A 19470-nucleotide genomic window follows, 5' to 3' on the forward strand; every position below is an offset into this window, starting at 1 on the left:
GGACTTCGAAAAGTTCGTGGAAAATGGCAGTTTCCACCAACTTTGCAGCCTCCTCATAAGTATGTATTTTTAAAGCCCTCGATTTTCCCATCCCAACCCTGACAGAAAAACGTGAACATTTTGTGGGTGACCTAAAAAACGAAGGGCACAAATCACTTTGGGAAAGTGTATGTACTGGTGTCTGTGATGAAGACTCTTCTTAAATTTAGAAATGAAGTATTAACAATTCTAGTCATCGTGGCTAGTCTTTTGAAGGTAATAAATTAGAAGCTGTTAAAATATTTAAGAACTTGTGTAGAATTCTTAAAAGACTATTCTTAAAGCTGTCGGTTTCTGTTTGTTTGTGTAGCATTGAAGCTATCTGCCCCGCGTTTGATTATGTTTCTAGGTGTTTTGCACTCTGAAGGCACTGATGCCTGCTTTAAATGTTTTATGAGTTTAATGCACGGCACCCAGACTCTGGTAATGTTTCCCCTTTCCTTTTCTCTTGGATTCTAAGTGTTCTTCTCAACCAGGAACATTACCTGTTGTTGCACTGAACGTGCTCTCCCAGGGTGCCTAGGGGACTGCTCAAATGCAGTTATAATTCTTGTTTGCCCCTGGGCGGTTGCCAGCAGGGAGTAAGGAATTATGGGAAGTCGTTTCTTTACCTTCCGCAACAGGTGTCTTTGTCCGCACACCTTATTCAGATACCTGTGTGCGGAAGCTCTGAGTGTAGCACAGAAAAACATGAAAGCAAGGGGAATTGCTTTCACATCCAGAAAGTGGTGCTGCTGCAAGGTAAGTCGGAAACCTTGTGCTAGTGACTTCGTGGAAGAGGATCATAGTATAATTTAATGTGCCTCTGAAAGATAAAAAGGAATTTAAAGGTTTGAACTGCCTGGTGCCTTGTAATGCCTTGTCTCCTAGTTTTCTGTTTTTTTAAAACCAGGTTAGTGATAAATATCATTGGGGAAAAAATTTTTTTAACCAAAGACTTAAAAGACAAAGCTGTATTGTAGGGTGGAAAATGATTCACTGGCTTTAACAAGGGTCAGGCACAGTTTGAACCTGTTTTAATTTTGAGGATTTATTTAAAGTATTACTCTTTCTTTTTCCCCTCAAATAAGCCTATTAGACTTGCTTCTGTTTCCTAGCAATAAGGTGTTTTTCCCCTTTCTCTTGCTCTGTGTGTGTATGTGTGCATTTGTGTAAAATCTGGAATGCTATGCCTCCTGGTAAACATTTATTTACATATAAATAAAACTGCAATTACACTAATAATCTCAATCTAAATGAAGACCTTTTAGCAAAATAAGGGGGAAAGAAGTACTGTACATCTCATTATGAGTCTGTTTTCTGAAAAGCAGACAAACCCCAAACAAGGCACTATTGCTATTGGTAATGAGGACTAATATAGCCAATGGCTGGATTCGTTTTTTATTTTCTACAAACATTGGCAAACTGATTTCTGTTTCTAAAAAATAACGTTTCTTATAATGCCACGGTGTCACATTATTCTTTACAAAGCAGAGACCTTAGCTTAATTCTGGAGGTGCTCTAGCTGCCACTCTCCCTCGCATTTCCATTTGCTTAATGCTTTTTTCATGGACTTAGCATACAGTGTCTTTCCTGTCAGAAAATTTAGGCAAATCTGTAGTGATAATTGTGGGCAGCTTTCGAACTTTTCACCAGGAAGAGGGATGGTTCGTTTATGGTCTACAGCGGTACTTTACAAAGGCAGAGGCACCAGTGGCCGTTGGGTTATTTCTTTGCTGGTCTGGGAAATGGAAAGAAACCTCAACTGTAAAAATAAAACTTATCTCGGGGAGAAAAATGATCAGTTAAAAAATGAGACCTTTGTCTTTCTGGATAACCACAGAAAACTCAAGTTCTCAAAATAAAAAATATTGCTTAAAATATTTTTGTGGGTTTGTTGTTTTTTTTTTTTTTTAGGGAGAAGGGAAGGGAAGATTATTAATTGCTATTGCCACCCCCGTTTCAATTTTATATCTTGATACTTCTTTTTTTAACAGAAACATTCAAAGGGGAAAAAGAATCATTGTTTCCATACTCCAGGAGATAATTTTTAACTGCATCAAAGATTTGATAAATTCTGAAAAATTAAAAGTGATCATGTGTTTTCCTTGAATGTGAAAAAAAATGAGCACTAAGAACTTTTCAGAAAACCCACTTTCTTCAAGAAGAGGAATCTTCATTGAAATACTGAAGCAAGAAGATGAACTATTATAAAAATCTTGAATTGTCAAGAACCTAAAATTAAAGAGTTTTGTTTGGGGTTTTTCACTACGGGATCTTTTTTTCTGAAGTTTAAAGTAGCTTTTCCCAAGTTGGATTTCCTAGCTGCCCTCGTAAAGAATGCAGAAGGTGTTTACAGTATACACTTCTGCCTAGATAAGAGACTGCAGTTTTTGACTGGGAATGGATTGCTAGACAAGCCTGCATTCGCAGCTACTTTTCATTGTACTTTTGGATTTTGAATACTCCGCCCCCTCTCACTCAGGTGGGTGTGGGCATTGACGCTGAGCTGCATTGGGATTTCTCCTTGGATAGTCTGGTCTGGAGCTGGTGCAGCAGCTGCAACTGTGGGGGGTGGGGAAGCTAGCTGGCAAGATGATGGAAGAAATCTCCATTATGGTAGCCTATGACGCCCATGTGTTCAGTCAGCTGCAGGACGAAGACTTCCTCACCAGCCTGGTGGCCATCAGCAAGCCCAGGCCTATGGTAGGTTGTGCCTTGAACGCTACTCTGGGGCTATGTGTTTTTGCTTGTTTCTTTTTTACCTTTTCTAATCTGATAGTTATACTTCTGTAGTCATTGAGGCATTAGCTTCTAAGGAAGTAAAGTAGAAGTATTGTTGGCTTTGTGTTACAAGCAGCTGGCAACAAGGTCTTCAGGTTTTCAACAGTTTATGTACAGAAGCACTTAGGTAAATTCATCACACTTGTGTGAATGCTTTCATTTGCCCTGAGGTTGAGAAGGCTATTAGGCAAGCATCTCTTTGTCCAAAGTGTTTACCCTGAATTAATTTGATTATGTAAATGACGGATACCAAATTTACATACCAGTAAGTCAACCCTTTCCAAGTAGAACATTTCCACCTGTGGGCATTTAACTTTCACTTAATCAGTTAAACACAAGATAATTTTATGGACCTTTAAGTTAATAGTAAGAGGATTTCTCTCTCTCTCTCTCTCTCTCTCTCTCTCTCTCTCTCTTAATGTAAGAGGAACTCTTATGAGAGGAACTGCTAGTACCATTTTGTTTGGGATTTAAAGTTTGATTTTTTTTCCCCTCCACCATTTCCTAAAGGCCTTACTACGCCTGTCCTAACATAACTGTCCCTGTGTGTGAAGTAAAGTTCTTGTGTGTGTGTGTGTGTGTGTGTGTGTGTGTGTGTGAGTGTGTGTGAGTTTGCTACTATGTGGAGATCCCTGATAGTATAGCGGGCTACATTTTGAGCTGCTAACTGTGCAGTCAGTCAGTGGTTCAAACCTACCAATCTCTCCATGGTGAAAAATGAGGCTGTCTATTCCCAGTCTCTGAAACCCAAAAGGGCAGTTCTGCTCTGTCCTATGGGACCACTGCTAGTGGAATTGGCTCACTGGCAGTGGGTTTTGAGTGTTTTTGTAGAAAGATGCCCAGGTAGTGTAGTGGTAAAGTATTGGGCTGTTAGCCATAAGGCAGTGGTTCAAACCTATCAGTAACTCCATCCGAGAAAGGTGAGTCAGTATGCATCGTAAAGATTTTGATCTGGGAAACCCTATGGATCAGTTCCATTCTGTCCACAGGGTCGCTGTGAGTCAGAATCGACTCAGCAGCCGCTGACTTGGTTTGGATTTCTGTGAATGTCACTGTTACAGTGGGTAAGGAGTTATTTTAGATATCTCTGATCCATACCTTTACCAAACTTTTCTGACTATTGTAGTAACCTCTTGTTGATTACATTTAATAGTGCTTATCACAAGCATCGGAGAGAAAGAATGTGTCAGAACAGAGGAGGCTTGGTGGCGCAGCGATTGAGAGCTCTACTGCTAATTGAAAGGTCCGGTGGGTAGTTTTGAACCCACCAGCTGCTCCAAGAAAACAAAATCCAAAGCAGTCTTTCTCTAAAGGAAACCTTGCAGGGCGGTTTTACCCTGCTTTATAAGGATACTGTGAGTTGGAACGGACTCAGCAGCTGTGAGGTTAGCATTTTTTGGGTGGGTAAGCTTTAAGCTTGACTCCAGAAATTGATTTCAAAATTCCACCATGGAAACTGATCCAAAATGTTCATTTCTTACTGTGCTCTGTCAAGATCTTCTTAAAAGGTCTAAGCAGAGTCTTCAAAAATCTGGGGGAGTGTTCCAGGCGGACGGGAAACGATACAAAAGCAGAGAGATGTGAAGAGGTCCAGGCAGAGGAAAGAGGAAGTTGATGGGAGGAGCCAGTGGCCTTCGTCAAGGAAGCCTGTGCTGAGAGTGTATGTGTGAGTGTGTGTCCAAACATGTGTGCATGAGACAGACAGGCAAAGATCTTTCACATTACATAGTATGAGTTCCAAAGGAGGCTTCGGATATGTATTTAACTACACACTGCATGATCTAATATGTAAAGAGTAAGCAAGCTCATGATCATGCACACTCTGGCATGCTTGAATGACTGAATGCTAAATAGTCATTTATTTTCCATTGAATTATTGAAACTTTTCTCAGGCAAGAAAGTGGCTGTGAGAGGACAATTGCCTTTGGAGATATGTTAGTAAGATCAGTACGTAAGATTGCAAATATGTTTTTATTGCCACAGTTTAGTGGGCATAACTAGATTGTTCCTCCTTTGAAGACTTCACAAGCCAGTAGGAGAGATGAGGAAAATGGACCGTTCTGCGGGTGGCATTTGCTGTCCTAGGGTGAGACACCAAGCGGGGAGTAAAGACCACTGGCGAAGCCGTTGGGAAGAAGCCCTCAACAGGGCTAAGGGCACTGGCAGTAGGCTTCGAAGGCTAAGAGGTGTAGGCCCGCCAGAAGGAGCAGGTAGGACTCTCCTGAGCAGGTGGAGCAAGCAGATACAAAGGCAGAGAGAGAGGTTCAGCAACTATTTGAGGGGTGGAGTTAAAAAGACATCATTCTCGGTTTATGATTAGATGCTTTACTTACTAGTGAATTACTTAATTTTTGTGTAACCTCTGTTTCCTCCTCCAAAAGGGAGGGAGATAGTAGTCCTCCCTAGTAGGATGACTGTTGTATTAAATGAGGGAACATTTGTGCACGGGCAAGCACAGTGAGAGTGCTTTCTACCTGCCTCCTCCCCTAGTAAGGGAAGGCCTGCGCATCCTGGAGAAGACCGCAAGGAAAGAATAAGACAAGTGGATAACACGGAGATGTGGGAAAGGCTAAATAAAACCAAGCAAACTCACTGCCATCGAGTCACTTCCGACTCCTAGCAACTCTGTAGGACGTGGTAGAATTGTCGCTGTGGGTTCTGAGACCTTAACTCTTTCCAGGACCAGAAAGCTTCATCTTGTGGAGCGGCTGGTGATTTTGAACTGCTCACTGTGTGGTTAGCAGGCCAATGCCATCTACGCCTTCTGAAAAAGGGAGGAAGAGGACAAAAGAAAAAGACTCTAGTCTTCCATTATCACTGCCTGGTACACAGACAACTCCCACTTTAATGTTATGTGAATTCCCCTTCACTGTGAAATGATTGACCCAACCCCTACACTGAAGAACCCAAACCCAATGCCAGCAGTCGATTCCAACTTAGAGCCAGCCACCCTGTGGAGTGCAGTAGAATGCTCCGTAGCGCTTCCAAGGCTGTCATCTGTACTGAAGATGACTGCCAGGTCTTTTCTCCTGCAGATGAGCCGGTGAGTTCAAACCACTGACCTTTCAGTAACCTTCTGAGGGTTGCACCGCTTCAGGACCAACCCTGTGGCAACAAGTTCTTTATCACTGTCACCTTCACTTGCTGTATGTGCAGCTTTTAAATCACTGGAAAGGCTTAGGACCTTTTCTTGAACTAAAGTAAGGCTAAATATGAACCATGTAAGCCTAGTCTCTTTTACCTACAAATTCTTAAAGATACAGTTAGGAATGGATTTTGTTTGTAACTGGCTGCCTATAGTTGGAGCACCATGGCAAATTATAGTGTCACTGTTTGAATGTAGTGTGACTAGGGATTGGCCTTCAGGATATTGGTCCTACAGGAATCCTGGCACCTTCTATCTTGAAGAGAATTGTAGGTTTGAGCCACCGGATGGTGAGAAGGCAAGTTAGGACCTAAAGAAAGGAGTTAATGTAGGTGATCCAGCCACTAGGGAGATGGTGTCAACTGTCAGGGAGGCCTGAGTCAACCCAAGTCAAACCCACCGCCATCGAGTTGATTCGGACTCATAGCATCCTTATGGAACCGAGTAGATCTGCTCCTTTGGGTGGACTCAGCTCTTTAATCGTTCACGTAGGAGTTGACCACATCAACCACTGATCCCACCCCCTCATCCCACCCCCACCTCTCACACTCCTAGCGTTGGACAGACACAGTAACATTCGGTAGGAAGGAGGAGCAGCTGACCCATACAAGTATGAGAAGAGTTCATGATCGAGCTTAGTTGAAAATTACCATCAGCTCTCTGCCTTATAACTTTGAAAAGGTGGTTGTGATGCTGACTAGGATGAGGAAGTTGGATTTCTGGAAGATTGGGAGAAAAAGTCCCATTCTGGCTCTACCCTTTTCCCATCTATCTCTCTGTGAGAGAGGTGATTATTCTATGCTTAGAACACTGCCTGTCATGAAAGCCTTGCAGCCAGATAAGTAGGCAGCTATACTGCATTGGCACTGGCTATAGGTTCTTAAGCGACAGAGACCAAAATAGCAAAGGAAGAGAGCTCTTTCTGGGAGCTACAGTTTCTCTGTTCTAGGACTGAGAGATGAGGGTGAGCATTCTGTAATTACTTCCTCCTTATCAGGCTGGCACATAGATTTCATCGAGGATGCCAAATTGAAAAAAAAATTCAGAGCAATTCCATGTACCAGAGATGGGGAAATTAATAACAAAATCAATATACTTATTTCTAAAGCTTCTCTCGATACACATTTTAATAATTAGAATAAAATATGTCAGAATGCATTTTAAAGAAACATGATAGGAACTTTTAAAATTCTCATTGTGAATTAGCACATTCATGTTTTGGCAACATTTTATTAATTTCTATTTAGTACAGGGAGCCAAATAGTTCCCCATTTGGTTTATCACTTCTGATATGAGCTAGGAGTCTTATTGCTAAAAGTAATAAAACCGTGAGCTATCTAAAACAAGAAAGGAAATTTATCATCAGGCATCAGGGTGTGTCCTTTTAATTGTGAGGGCAGAAATTTATCCCGGTAGTGGGGGTGGTACTGGGCTGGTGCTGGCAGGCACTCTCCCTGATTCTTGCCATCATAATTAATTTCTTTTTTCAAGTCTCTGTTATCAGCCTGCCCTCAAGTTTTCTGCTTCATCATTCTCATGGCTGCCACACAGCATCTAGATTTAACATTTTGCCAACTGCAGAGAACTAAATGCCACGCCTATATCCCAACTCCAGGTTTCTTGGAGAAAGTTTAATTGAGGAGCTTTAGGCTAGGTATCCATCAGTCATCTAATGAATTGCTTGGGGAGGGAAGTGATGTCACACTACAAATAAGACTCTGGAGGCAAAAGGCAGCAACTCGGAGATAACTGGGTAGTGTTGTGCATTGAACAGAACCCCAAAGAGTCTACGAATGACAGAATAAAAGTTGTCACAAAAGTCTTATGGGAGGACAGTTTGAAGAGAAATAGAACATTTTAAACCTATGATCCTAACTTGTAATTGCTATAAATGTACTGATGCCCATTAACAAAATGTTGAGATTTAGCAAGTACATCATATTCTCATGTCCATTCAAATATATTTATAAAATCTTGGCTCCGCGTATTTTCATTTCTAAAACAGAAATATGTATGTGTAGTATAGTATGACAGTATAGGTTAGAACCTTTGAACACAGATTCTGGAACCAAACTATGTAAATTCAAATCCCACTCTACTCCCAACTCACGCTATGACTTCGGACAGGCTACTTAACCCTACTTTGGGCAATTTTCTCATGTATGGAATTGGAGTTTTATTAGCCACACCTTAACGCTCCCTTGGTGGTATCAACAGTTTTTGCTCAATTGCTAGGATTAAGGTTGCCAGTTCAAGTCTACTTAGAGGTGCTACAGAAACAAGGCCTAGAGATCTCCCCTAAAGAGACCCACTACCATCTTGTTGATTCTGAGTCATAGTGTAATTGGGTTTTGAGATGTTAGAGGCTGTAAATCTTTACTGGAGCAGATAGCCTCAGCATTCTTGCACAAAGCAGCTGGTTTTAACAACCCAACATTGCACCCATTATGTCAGCATGTCTTCCCCACAAAGATGTAGCCAAAAAAACCCTATAGAGCAGTTTGTAACAAATGACATTGTCATGAGTCAGAATTTGACTCATTGGTAATGGGGTTGATTTAGTTATAAGATGGCTGAACAGTTAATATATATAAAACACTTTTAAAACATAGCACATGGCTGTCCGTGTGCCATCAATTCCAACACAGGGGAATCCTGTATGGCAGAGTAGAACTGTCCCACGGAGTGTCCTAAGCTGTAATCTATCTGTATACACACATATGCGCATGCGCATACACATATACATGCATAATTTTAAAATTAATTTATTGGGAGCTTCTGCAGATATTATAACAATCTATAATTCAGTTAGAGAAAGCATAATTGTACAATTGCTACCACATTTTCTTTCTTCTTGAACTCTTTGATATCAGCTCCCTTTCATCCCTTCTTTCCCCCACCCAACCCCCCAGGGACTCGTATTCGTATATTATGCTATTAGTACTTTTTTTTGCTGTGTTGTACACCGTCCAATGTATCCATTCACCTGTTATATGTTCCCCTCAAATGGGGTTATACAGTCATCCTTGTTATCAGCACCCCTTTCCCCCTCCCCCCTTCCTGTACCTCAGGGAATCATTACTCCAGATACTGTTTCTGAAGGTTTATCTATCTTGGCTTTCTTGCATCTAATGCTCTTAATTATGCAAATGAACATATGCAGGTCTAACAATATTAATGAGGGAAGACAAAGACCATAAAAGAGGATGCTTATGTGTTTCATCAGTGCTATACTTCATATTCTTCTGAAATACCTAGATTTATCATTCCTTGTCAGGGGAAGCCTGCCCCTAACACATCATTATGGGTCCGGTAGGCACAATTGTACAGCAATAATAAGTAAAGATCATAGTAAAGTTATAGAGAGCATAAGAGATGGAAGAGAAGTATTGAAATAAATGGAGTCAGACACAATTCATGGTCGCATGCTCACCCCAGCTTGGTGGTCCACTTGGAGGGAGAGAGATCTTTAATGCTAGCCCAGGATTTTTATACTCTGGGGACATGCAAGCCCCCTAATTACAGGTGAGGACATATATCACAGGAAGGGGCTGTCCTATGGGTAATACAGTAATGAGAGGGGATGGTCTAGGGAAATACACTTAATAGGAAGAGGAGGGATTGGGGGTATACATGTGACAAGATGAGCAGATCCTAGATTTAGTATGGCAGCTTAACTTTGACTTGTTCTCTGGATCTCCATAGGAGCCATTATCAGTAGGGTGTAAACCCCACCTACTGGAACCAAATAGATGACTGCAGGCTTCCATTGTCTTTAACAGCAGGGAGTGGGCAGTAGGGCAACTGATCACCCTCAGGGAGGATGCCTGTGAGCCTCTGACCTCCCCCCACAATTCCTTCTGTGTGGCCCTTCTGTAAGGGACTGTCCAACTGTCTTACAGGTGGGTTTTGGGTTTCCACTTTGTCCACGTTCCTTTGTGTCAATTTGATCACTTGTTTTTGAAGTTCTGATACTTATTCCCATTGACACCTCATGATCTCACAGGCTGATGTGCTTCTTCCATGTTGGCTTTGTTGCTCCCTAGATGGCCGCTTGTTTAACTTCAAGCCTTTCAGACCCCAGACGCTGTATCTTTTAATAGCTGGGCACCATCATAAGCTATAATCTTTTTGAGAGAATAGTGCTGGGTCTTTTCTCCTGTAGAGTGACTAGTGAGTTCAAACCACCAGCCTTTCAGCCACCAGGGCTCCTTACCTTGCTCATAGTAAGTGACAAATGTGTATTAAGAACTACCTTGCTGCTTTTGGACTGACTCCGACTCTTGACAACTTCATGCATGTCAGAGGTAAACTTTGCTCCATAGGGTTTTAGGAAACAGATAAATTCTTTCTTCTGAAATACCTCTTTGTAGACTTGAACTTCCAACCTTTTGATTAGCAGCTGAACTCATTAACCTTTTGTACTGCTCAGGTACTTCAAGTGTGTTGCTATTATTTAACATATCATTCCTTTTCAAATTATAAAGTTAACTTTTAGCAAAAGTTTATAAAATAACTTTACCATGCAAAAATATACTTATGTTATTTTGCTATTACATATGAGATTATTAAACTATCTTCTGTTAAAATAATTAAAACTTCTCTGTGTTTAATGCTGTTCCAGATGTTGAGAGAAATTGTGGCTTGATTTGATACTCTAGAACAGAATGCTTTTTATAGGAGATATTTTAGGAACAATTGTTATGAAACAGTGACATTTTATTGATCTGTTTCATAAAATCATAACTTGTCCACAGTGATTGACATTTTTATTTTAAGTCTTTGTTTGTTTTAGCCACCCATATTTAAATGCAATTTTAATCATCGAAAATGTTCACTAACCTGCCATGAAGTGTTGTATGATGTTCTTGGCATTGAGGATATGGGAGCAAGATGACAGGATGGCCTTGTTTTGCAAGGTCTTAAAAGTTTTCTGCCTTTGACAGACTGCAGTACTAACACTATTCTAACAGTTCTAGTTGGAAAATATTTGCGTTGTCCTTCACTGGCTGGTTTCTGCCTTGCATAGGTTCTGGCTTTTGCAGGTTTTATTGCACTTATTGTTAATCTTTTACTATAGTGGAGAAGAGGAGTTGTGGTTACTTATTGGACTGCTAACTGCAAAGTCAGCAGTTCAAAACCACCAGTCTCTCTGAGGGAGAAAGATGGGGCCTTCTACTTCCCTAAAGAGTTATGATCTTGGAAACCCACAGGGGCAGTTCTTCCCTGTCTCATGGGTCACTATGAGTCAGAATCAACTCATGTGAGTTTGGTTTTAATGGTGGGGAGAGGTGTGCCAAATTCCAACTTAAAGTAGAGTGATGAGGTCAAAAGGAATTCACTGGAGGCATGAGTTGGGTTGTCAATGAGGGTAAAAAAGTGGACTGTAATGCCCGTAGTAGGATTTCTTAAACAAAACAAAACAAAATTCACTGTCATCAAGTTAATTCTAACTCATAGCAACCCTGTAAGACAAAGTAGAAAGAACTGCTTCTGAGGGTTTCCAAGACTGTAACTCCACAGGAGTAGAAAGCCTCATCTTTCTACTTCTAGGTGGATTTGAACTGCTGGCCTTGCGGTTAAGCAGCCCAGTGAGTAAACAGTACACCCCCAGGGCTCCCGTAGGATTTCTAGCAGGCTGATATATTGTAGAAACCTTCTTATCTGCCATGGAACCATAGTTGGTTGGTTAATAGAAGAAGTTGGTTCAGGAGCAGAGGCATAAACATCCTCTACATTCTAATTTAAAACATTTAACTCAAACTATAAGTGTGAGGGGCTTCAAAAGTTCTTGGGAAATTTCCATTATCTTTCCATATTTCACAGACTTTTGAAGCCCCTTTAAATGTACCTCTTTCTTATTACTATAGATCTGTTTTTCACTAGGAATTCTGGAATCTGTAATGCGAGCAATAAATTAATAAACTTGTGATGCAATCCTAGTGGGAAAGTTGACAGAGTTTTATAATGTGTGTGTTCCATCGTTAGTAAAGAGATTGCCACCATTTAATGTGATAGTGACTTGTGTATTTAACTGCTCATATGTGTCAAGTCTTTCCAATTGATTCAACTTAGCTTTCATGGACTGTGTTTTAAATCATTTTATTGGAGGCTTGTACAGTTCTTATCACTATCCATACATACATCCATTGTGTCAAGTGCATATGTACATTTGTTGCCATCAGCATTCTCAAAACATTTGCCTTCTACTTGAACCCTTAATATTTGCTGCTTATTTTCCCCCTCCCTCCCCACTCCCCTCTACCTCATAAACCCTTCATCATTCATATATTATTATTATTTTGTCATATATTACACTGTCTGACGTCTCCCCCCATCTTCTTCTCTGCTGTGTCCCTCCTCCAGGGAGGAGGCCATACATAGATTCTTGTAATCAGTTCCCCTTTCTACCCCACATTTTCTCCACCCTCCCAGCATCACCACTCTCACCACTGGTCCCGGAGGAGTCATGTGTCCTGGATTCCCTTTTTCCAGTTGCTATCTGTACATCCTCTGGTCTAGCCAGATTTGTAAGGTAGAATTTGGATCATGATAGTGGGGAGGAGGAAGTATTAAGGAACTAGAGGAAAGTTATATGTTTCATTGTTGCTACCCTGCACCCTGACTGGCTCATCTCCTCCCCACAACCCTTCATTAAGGGGGGGTCTGGTTGGCTACCGATGGGCTGTGAGTCTCCACTCTACACTCACCCACATTTACAATGATATGATTTTTTGTTCCTTGATGCTTGATGGCTGATCCCTTCAACAGCTCGTGGTCACACAGGCTGGTGTGTTTCTTCTGTTTGGGCTTTGTTGCTTCTGAACTAGATGGCCACTTGTTTATCTTCGAGCCTCCAAGACCCCAGACGCTATATCTTTTGATAGCTGGGCACCATCAGCTTTCTTCACCACATTTGCTTATGCACACTTTGTCTTCATTGATTGTATCAGGAAGGTGGGCACCCACTGATATGGTTTGCAGTTCTTTAGCTTTCATAGACTCTTGGTCCCCTATTGTCTTGGTACAGGTTTCTTGGATTATTTGCTCAGTTACAGAGTAAGTATGGTGAAAGGATTCAAACAACCCGGTCACACACCTTTTCCAGTTTTATATCGCTCAATGTCCCCTTATTCTCTACAAAGTTTCCACATGCACTGAACATACCTCCTTCCTTTGTGCATAGCACTGTGTACTAAGCTTTGAGACATTCTTAGAGATCACAAGCTAGTCTGAGAGACAGCAGGTGAGCGATAATTGTGAATCAGTCATGTGATCCATCTTAAAATTATAGACGGTCCCGGCTCTGCTGTGTGCACTGTGCATTGAAGTTCAGTGTCCTTGAAGGCTTTTTGGTCATTGTTTAACTTCCTGTCTCTACCCACTACAGCACATTGCACATGTTGGAGAAGCATGGAGAGGTTAGTCAAGAGATATTTTTTTCTAATCAAGACATGTTTTCATAAAGATGTTGACACTTTAAAAAGGGGGTAGGTACTTTTATAGTTTTCTTTTTTTAGTAAATAATATTTCCAATGAAATTTCAAAATGTCAACTAGTGTAAAATGACATCCACTGAATTTACTCATTACTTTCTGAGTCACGGTGATGTTGTTAGTTTCCAGAAGTTTCTTTCCAGAAATAGCTTATGCAAATACTAGCAATTTTGTATATATTCTTCCCCTCTCTTTTAAGAGGAGCCCTGGGAGCATAGGGGATACTCGTTGGGCTGCTAACAAGGTCCAGAGTTCAAAACCACCAGCTGCTCCTTTGGAAACAGACGAGGCACTCTTCCCCTGTGAAGAGTTAAAGTCCTAGAGTCCTAGAGAAGTCACGGGCAGTCCTACTCTGTCCTAGAGTCACTGTGAGTCAGCATCAACTCAATGGCAGTGAGTTTTCTTCTTTTTAAGTAATTGTAGTGTGTCATTTATGTTCTGTGATGTGCTTTTCTTAACACTTAGTTAGAAATTTTTAGCATTGGTGCTAAGAAAGGTGAAACCCCACCTTTTGTCACCAATTACATGGTAAGAATGATCATGAATCCAGTCCCCACGGATGTGGAAAGAGACCCAGTCTTCATCTTCCCGCTTCCCCTTTCTCACTGCCAGAAGCCCAAGTGCATGTGATTTGTGACCTAAGCACTCAGAGCTGAGTCAGCCCTCACGGGTCAGCTAAACACTCTCTTTAGGTCAGTTGCCTATGCAGCCCTTCTCTGACCTAGTCACCCAGAGCTGGGTCAGAGCAGGCAGTTCAGAAACCGTACCAAATAAGGAGCTGCCTGCCCTGCTGGCTTCTCCTTGTTCTTTTGGGCTTGATAATTCACTGGAGGGACTCACAAAATCTTACATGAATATGCCTTATTTAGGACAAAAGGTTTATCACAACCAAAAAGAATTCAGAGAGATACACAGTGAGGTCTGGGAGGGGCTCTAGGGGGAAACCACCCTCCTGAGAGCAGGTGGCCTTGCCAGTCAGCAAGTTCATCTGAGTCAGGTCTCTTTTCAGCCTCCTCACTGGCTACTGATAGATTACATCATGCTTCCTACGATGTAATCAACATTAGGCCCCCATGTGTTTCTTCTTGGTCAGGCCAACCTTCCTTCAGCAGCCTTGGGGGTAGGTGAGGAACTAAGACCAAATAGTTAATGGCCAGGTGAGTCAGCACCTCACAACAGCACATAAAGGTTGTATGTGTTCACATATTACCTGAATAGTATTTCACTGTATGGACTTCTATAGTGTGTTTAGTCATCCCCAATATATCAGTATGTAGGTTGTTTCCAATATTTTGCTGCTACAAACAATGCTACAGTGAGTGATCTTGTGTGTTGCTATTTCAGAAATGTGTCAGTGTATCTGTAGGTTAAGTTCCTAGGAGTGGAATTGTTAGGTTTCAAGGTATGTGCATTCGTAATTTTGATAGATAGGGTCAAATTGCACTTTTAAAAGGTAATGGCAATATTCCCACCAGCAATGTATATCAGTGCCTCTTTAAAGGTGAACCCTAAGGGGGGGGGGGAATGTGTATTTTTCAGGTGGTCCGTTGGAGGGAAAAGATACACCAGAAAGGGACTGGCCATTGAAGAGTACACAGGGGCAAGCCAACACCAGTGAGTGAGGGGGGTAGCAAGGCTAGGAATTTCAACTTGTTCCATCTGGCTAGTGTGTGGGAGGCTGGCTGAGAAGCAGTGAGAGATGAGGCTGAGAATAGGAAGTCAGAGTAGGAGTCAGTCTTGAAATATTTCATGTGTAATGCAAAGGAACTGACATTTTTAGTTGTATAGATGAAGGTTTTATGTGGGGAAATGGTTTAATAAGGTTGATTGATTCCTATTATATGAAAAAAGAGAAAAGAATAGTTCTTTAAATCTATTTACTTGAGTTAACTTACGAAATAGGTTTATCGTCTAAAGATTCCTCTTGAAGTTTAAAGGAGTGCCCCTTCACTGGTGACTAAATTTATGATCTGAGTGTGGAAATTTTGTAATATAGGTGTCAACAAAAACTAAAACCTAAAAAAACCCTAAAACTAAAACTTGGAAATTGCTTCATTTTACCACTCAAAGTTCATCTCCTTCCTCAATTGTCTTTTAAAACAACAAAAGAAAATCAAGGTGTGTATTAGGTTTTGAAATATAAACAAAACAGTTTCTAAAGACAAATACCCAAAAAGAGTACTCTGTGAAAGAACTGCTACAAACTGTGTGACAGCCCGGCAGGTAGCAGACATGCTTGTTAGAGTACCAGCTTTAGCCTCCGGGACTTCCGGTGCCCAGCTTTCTGAAACAGGCCATCTTGCCAGGTACTTAGTCACTTTGGGGAGTTTCTTGTGATCCCTTCCAGAAAGAAATATTGATTCACGTACCACATACATTACAGCGTTCTTGTTAATAGGCCCCGTTGTACTACAGTCCCTGTGTCGTATGTTGTGGACCTGTACCACAGAGACTTCCTCTTTCATATATGGGTGCTTCGGAAACATTTGAAAATCTTTTTTTTAAGGCCTTACGTAAAGCGGTAGCCAGGGCCCTCTTGCATGCGCTGCTTTTTTTCACTCGGTGACATTGCATTAAGTGGTCTGCATCAGGAGCTTACCATAAGTGTTATTAGTCATAGGAAGCACCTGGCAAGAGTGCAGATTGTTCATTTGAATATCTACAAAATAAAATAATAGCTAAATTGATTGCAAATTATCAGCGTTGAGTGATTTTGTTACCTTCCCTAGGTCTGCTCTTTCTATGAAATAGGGTCTTATTTACCTACAAAGGATCTTTTGGAAATTTTCAATACTTTTCAAACCTGTGAATGTGCTTAAAAGGTTGGTGATAAATTCCGTGAACATATTCTCGGCTTAATAATGACATCATCTGTCTTACTGGATTTCAAGATACTGAAAATAGCCCATTCAGATACTCCTATTATGTAATTGAATCATGCTTTATTGTTATAAAAGCAAAACTCCCCTGATGCGCTGATGGTTCTTCTAAGCTGGTGACTATAGAGACACATGACTGAACAGTGAGAAATCTGTGCTACTTCCAGCTTAGACTGTTCATGTCTTAATGGGATGGAATGGAGAAAAAGAGGCCTACGAGACTGGGATTTGTAAACTGTCCCCAGAACCAAGAGTTGTTCGATTCTAGTGAGGCTAGTTTTTCCTCTGGAGTTTCTCAGAGGTGCAGACAAGGCTCAGAGTAATACAGAAAGCCCTGCTCATTTCGGAAACACTCTCATTGCTGCATTTCCTAGGCGCTGCTATTCACAAGTTCCTGCCCTCGGCAGCCCTGTTTTTGTTGTGTGTGTTGGAAAGATCAGATGTTTATATTTTAAAATTCAAAGTATAACCTGAGTTGAGGAAGTATTTATGAGGTCATTTGAGCTAAAATGAAAAACATAAATGATTGGGCAGGGGCATTGTCTATGACTGGCAGGTGTTGATGAGACATAAGCCATATGGCCCATTCTTAAAAGAGACAGATGATCATGGCCTATTCTGCTTGTTATACTCCTTTCCCTGCCAGGAGCCTCTCAAATTTATCCCACAAGAGCAACTAAGCAAGAGAACATAGATAGAGACAGCTCATGTCCGTTTGCCTGGGAAAGTAATTCAAAGGTAAACCCAAAGGTGTATCAGTAGTTTCATCCTTGCATAAGCTGGAAACGTGCATTTATAAGTGGCCAGGGTGTACTAAGTCTTATAGTGGATAGAGTACCAATTGAATCTGTCTGGAACAGTGTCAACTGCGTCTAATCAGATAAGCGTATTCCATACGGGGTACACATTCAGTATATGAGATAGGAGGCATGCCAACGAGTTTAAATGAAATTCTAGAATTTTTGAGATTGTTAGAAAAAGGGTATATATATATATATATATATATATATATATATACACACACTGCTTATTTTCATACTTACATAATTTTGTAACCTAAGACCCATTGTAAATTATTGAAATTTAGGTCGTTTTAAATGGCGCCAGCTTCTTGCTGCCACTTCCATCACCATCTGATGTAGCACCGTCATTCAGAGTTGAGTTCTTGCCTAGTGCTGTGTGAAGCCTTGTTCCTTTATTCTATATGGTACAGACCCCACCCGAAACTCTTCAGTAAGTGTTCGTCGTTCCTAGTCCACTCCCTATAGGCTTATTTACAAGAGTCTTGTAATACAATAAAGGCATATGGCCTGAAAGATTTTCGTTGTTTCCTCCAGAGGCTTTGACCTATACATCTTGTCTGCATGAGGGAGGTAGCAGCACTAAGATGGTATTTCTAGAAGAGAAGCTTTGTCCCTTTGGGCCATTATCTAAGGCGGCAGTTTGCCGTCTTGCCTGAAGAACCGCATAGCCTTTTTTGAGATATAATTTTCCTGATATGAAAAATATGTTTGCCAAAGTCTTTCCTGATGAAAATGATACAAAGTTAACACCATCATTTCCAGAGAAGAGAAAAGGGCAGTGTTTTAAACTTTCAGCTCTTCTCCTGGTTGTTGCGTGCTACGCAGTCAATTTTCCGTATGATCAGCTCTAGGATGTGATCTCCATAGGGCAGATTGCCAGGTCTTTTTCTCATGCAGAACTGGTGGGTTTGAACCAATCCCCTTTCAGCTAAGTAGCACATGCGCTTAGCCATTGTACTTCCAGGGCTCCTTCCTGGTTGGTTGCCTGACACAATTCTATTTTAAATTGGGTGGTAGAGAAGTGAATGCCTGGATTTTTTTCTATAAATGAGCTGTCTGCAAAAGGGTTTTTAATATTACTGAACTATCTTAAAAAGGATCCCTGCTGATGTGTTGGGTAAGCATTGGGTTGCTAATTGTAAGATTGGCAGTTCAAACCCACTAGCTACTCTTGAAGGAAAAAGATGAGTATTACAGCCGTCAGTATGGGTTACGACCCAATTTATAGAAGACCAGAATCTTCCTAACTGTACTGATAAGTAACATCTTGATAATGGAGAAAAGGTTGGAATTGTCAAGGATTTCATCTTGCTTGAAATCAGTGCGTAGGGAAGCAGTGGTCAAGAGATCAAAAGACCTGTTGCATTAGATGCATCTGCTACACAAGACCTCCTTAAAGCATTGGGGGGAAGGATGTTTGAGGACTAAGATGTGCCTGACTCAAGCCATGGTACTTTCAATTGCCTCATATGCATGTGAAACTCGTACATTAAATAAGGAAGATTTAAGAAGAATCTTCAAAGTACCATCAACTGCTAAAAGGCCAAACCAATCTGTCTTGGAAGAAATAGAGCCAGAGAGCTCCTTAGAGGCCAGGATGGCAAGACTTCATTTTACATACTTTGGACATATGATCAGGAGAGACCAGTCCATTGAGGGGACATCATGCTTGGTGAAGTAGAGGGTCAGCGAAAAAGAGAAAGCCCCTCAAGGAGATGATCTGACACGGTAGCTGTAACAAGCTCAAGCATGGGAAGACTTGCGAAGGTGGCTCAGGACCGGGCAGTGTTCTTTCTGTTGTGCACAAGGTCGTTATGGGGGGACTGACTTGATGGCACAGCCCCATGGCATAGATTTCCAGTGTAGGAAACCCAAAGGGGCAGTTTTATCTGTTCTACACAGGCACTATGAATAGGAATTGACTTGATGGCAGTGGGTTTGGTTTGGTTTGGGGTTGACTTAAAATGATTAGTTTCACTGGAGTAACTACCAGGGAAAAAAAGACAGGTTTTTACTTAGTGCTATTTGAATGTCAGTGGTTATATGAAATGAAAATGACCAAAAATTTATTGCTTCAGAAAATGAGTCTAGACACCCAAAAGATAGAAGAAACATGCAAAATTTCAATAACTTTTTGGAACATTCTTTAAATACATACACTTCAGATACATACTAGTGTCCAGGGTAGATTTCCCAGTATATTTATCTACAATATATCTTAAATATCGAAAACTAACAGAAGTTGCTGCATAAATTTTTCTGAAATTAGATGAGAACAGACTGCTTGCTGGTCTGCAAGCAGTTTGCAAAGAGAGCTGCTTTCTAAAGATTATTTGCAGCTCACA

General features: G+C 41.1%; 1 protein-coding gene across 10 annotated transcripts in view; it reads left to right on the forward strand.

The window, feature by feature from the left end:
* Nucleotides 1-19470, forward strand: part of RABGAP1L (RAB GTPase activating protein 1 like) — an 828618-nt gene that overhangs the window by 729176 nt on the left and 79972 nt on the right. The window contains exon 1 of one of the 10 annotated variants that reach the window (XM_075527740.1): nt 2599-2724. The exons of the other annotated variants lie outside the window; for them this stretch is intronic. Coding sequence (XP_075383855.1) covers nt 2614-2724 — 111 coding nt within the window. The 5' untranslated portion in view covers nt 2599-2613. Of the gene's footprint in view, nt 1-2598; nt 2725-19470 lie in introns of those variants that run through there. 10 annotated transcript variants of the gene reach the window in all.

Source organism: Tenrec ecaudatus, chromosome 1, assembly GCF_050624435.1.
Source record: "Tenrec ecaudatus isolate mTenEca1 chromosome 1, mTenEca1.hap1, whole genome shotgun sequence".
NCBI lineage: Eukaryota > Metazoa > Chordata > Mammalia > Afrosoricida > Tenrecidae > Tenrec > Tenrec ecaudatus.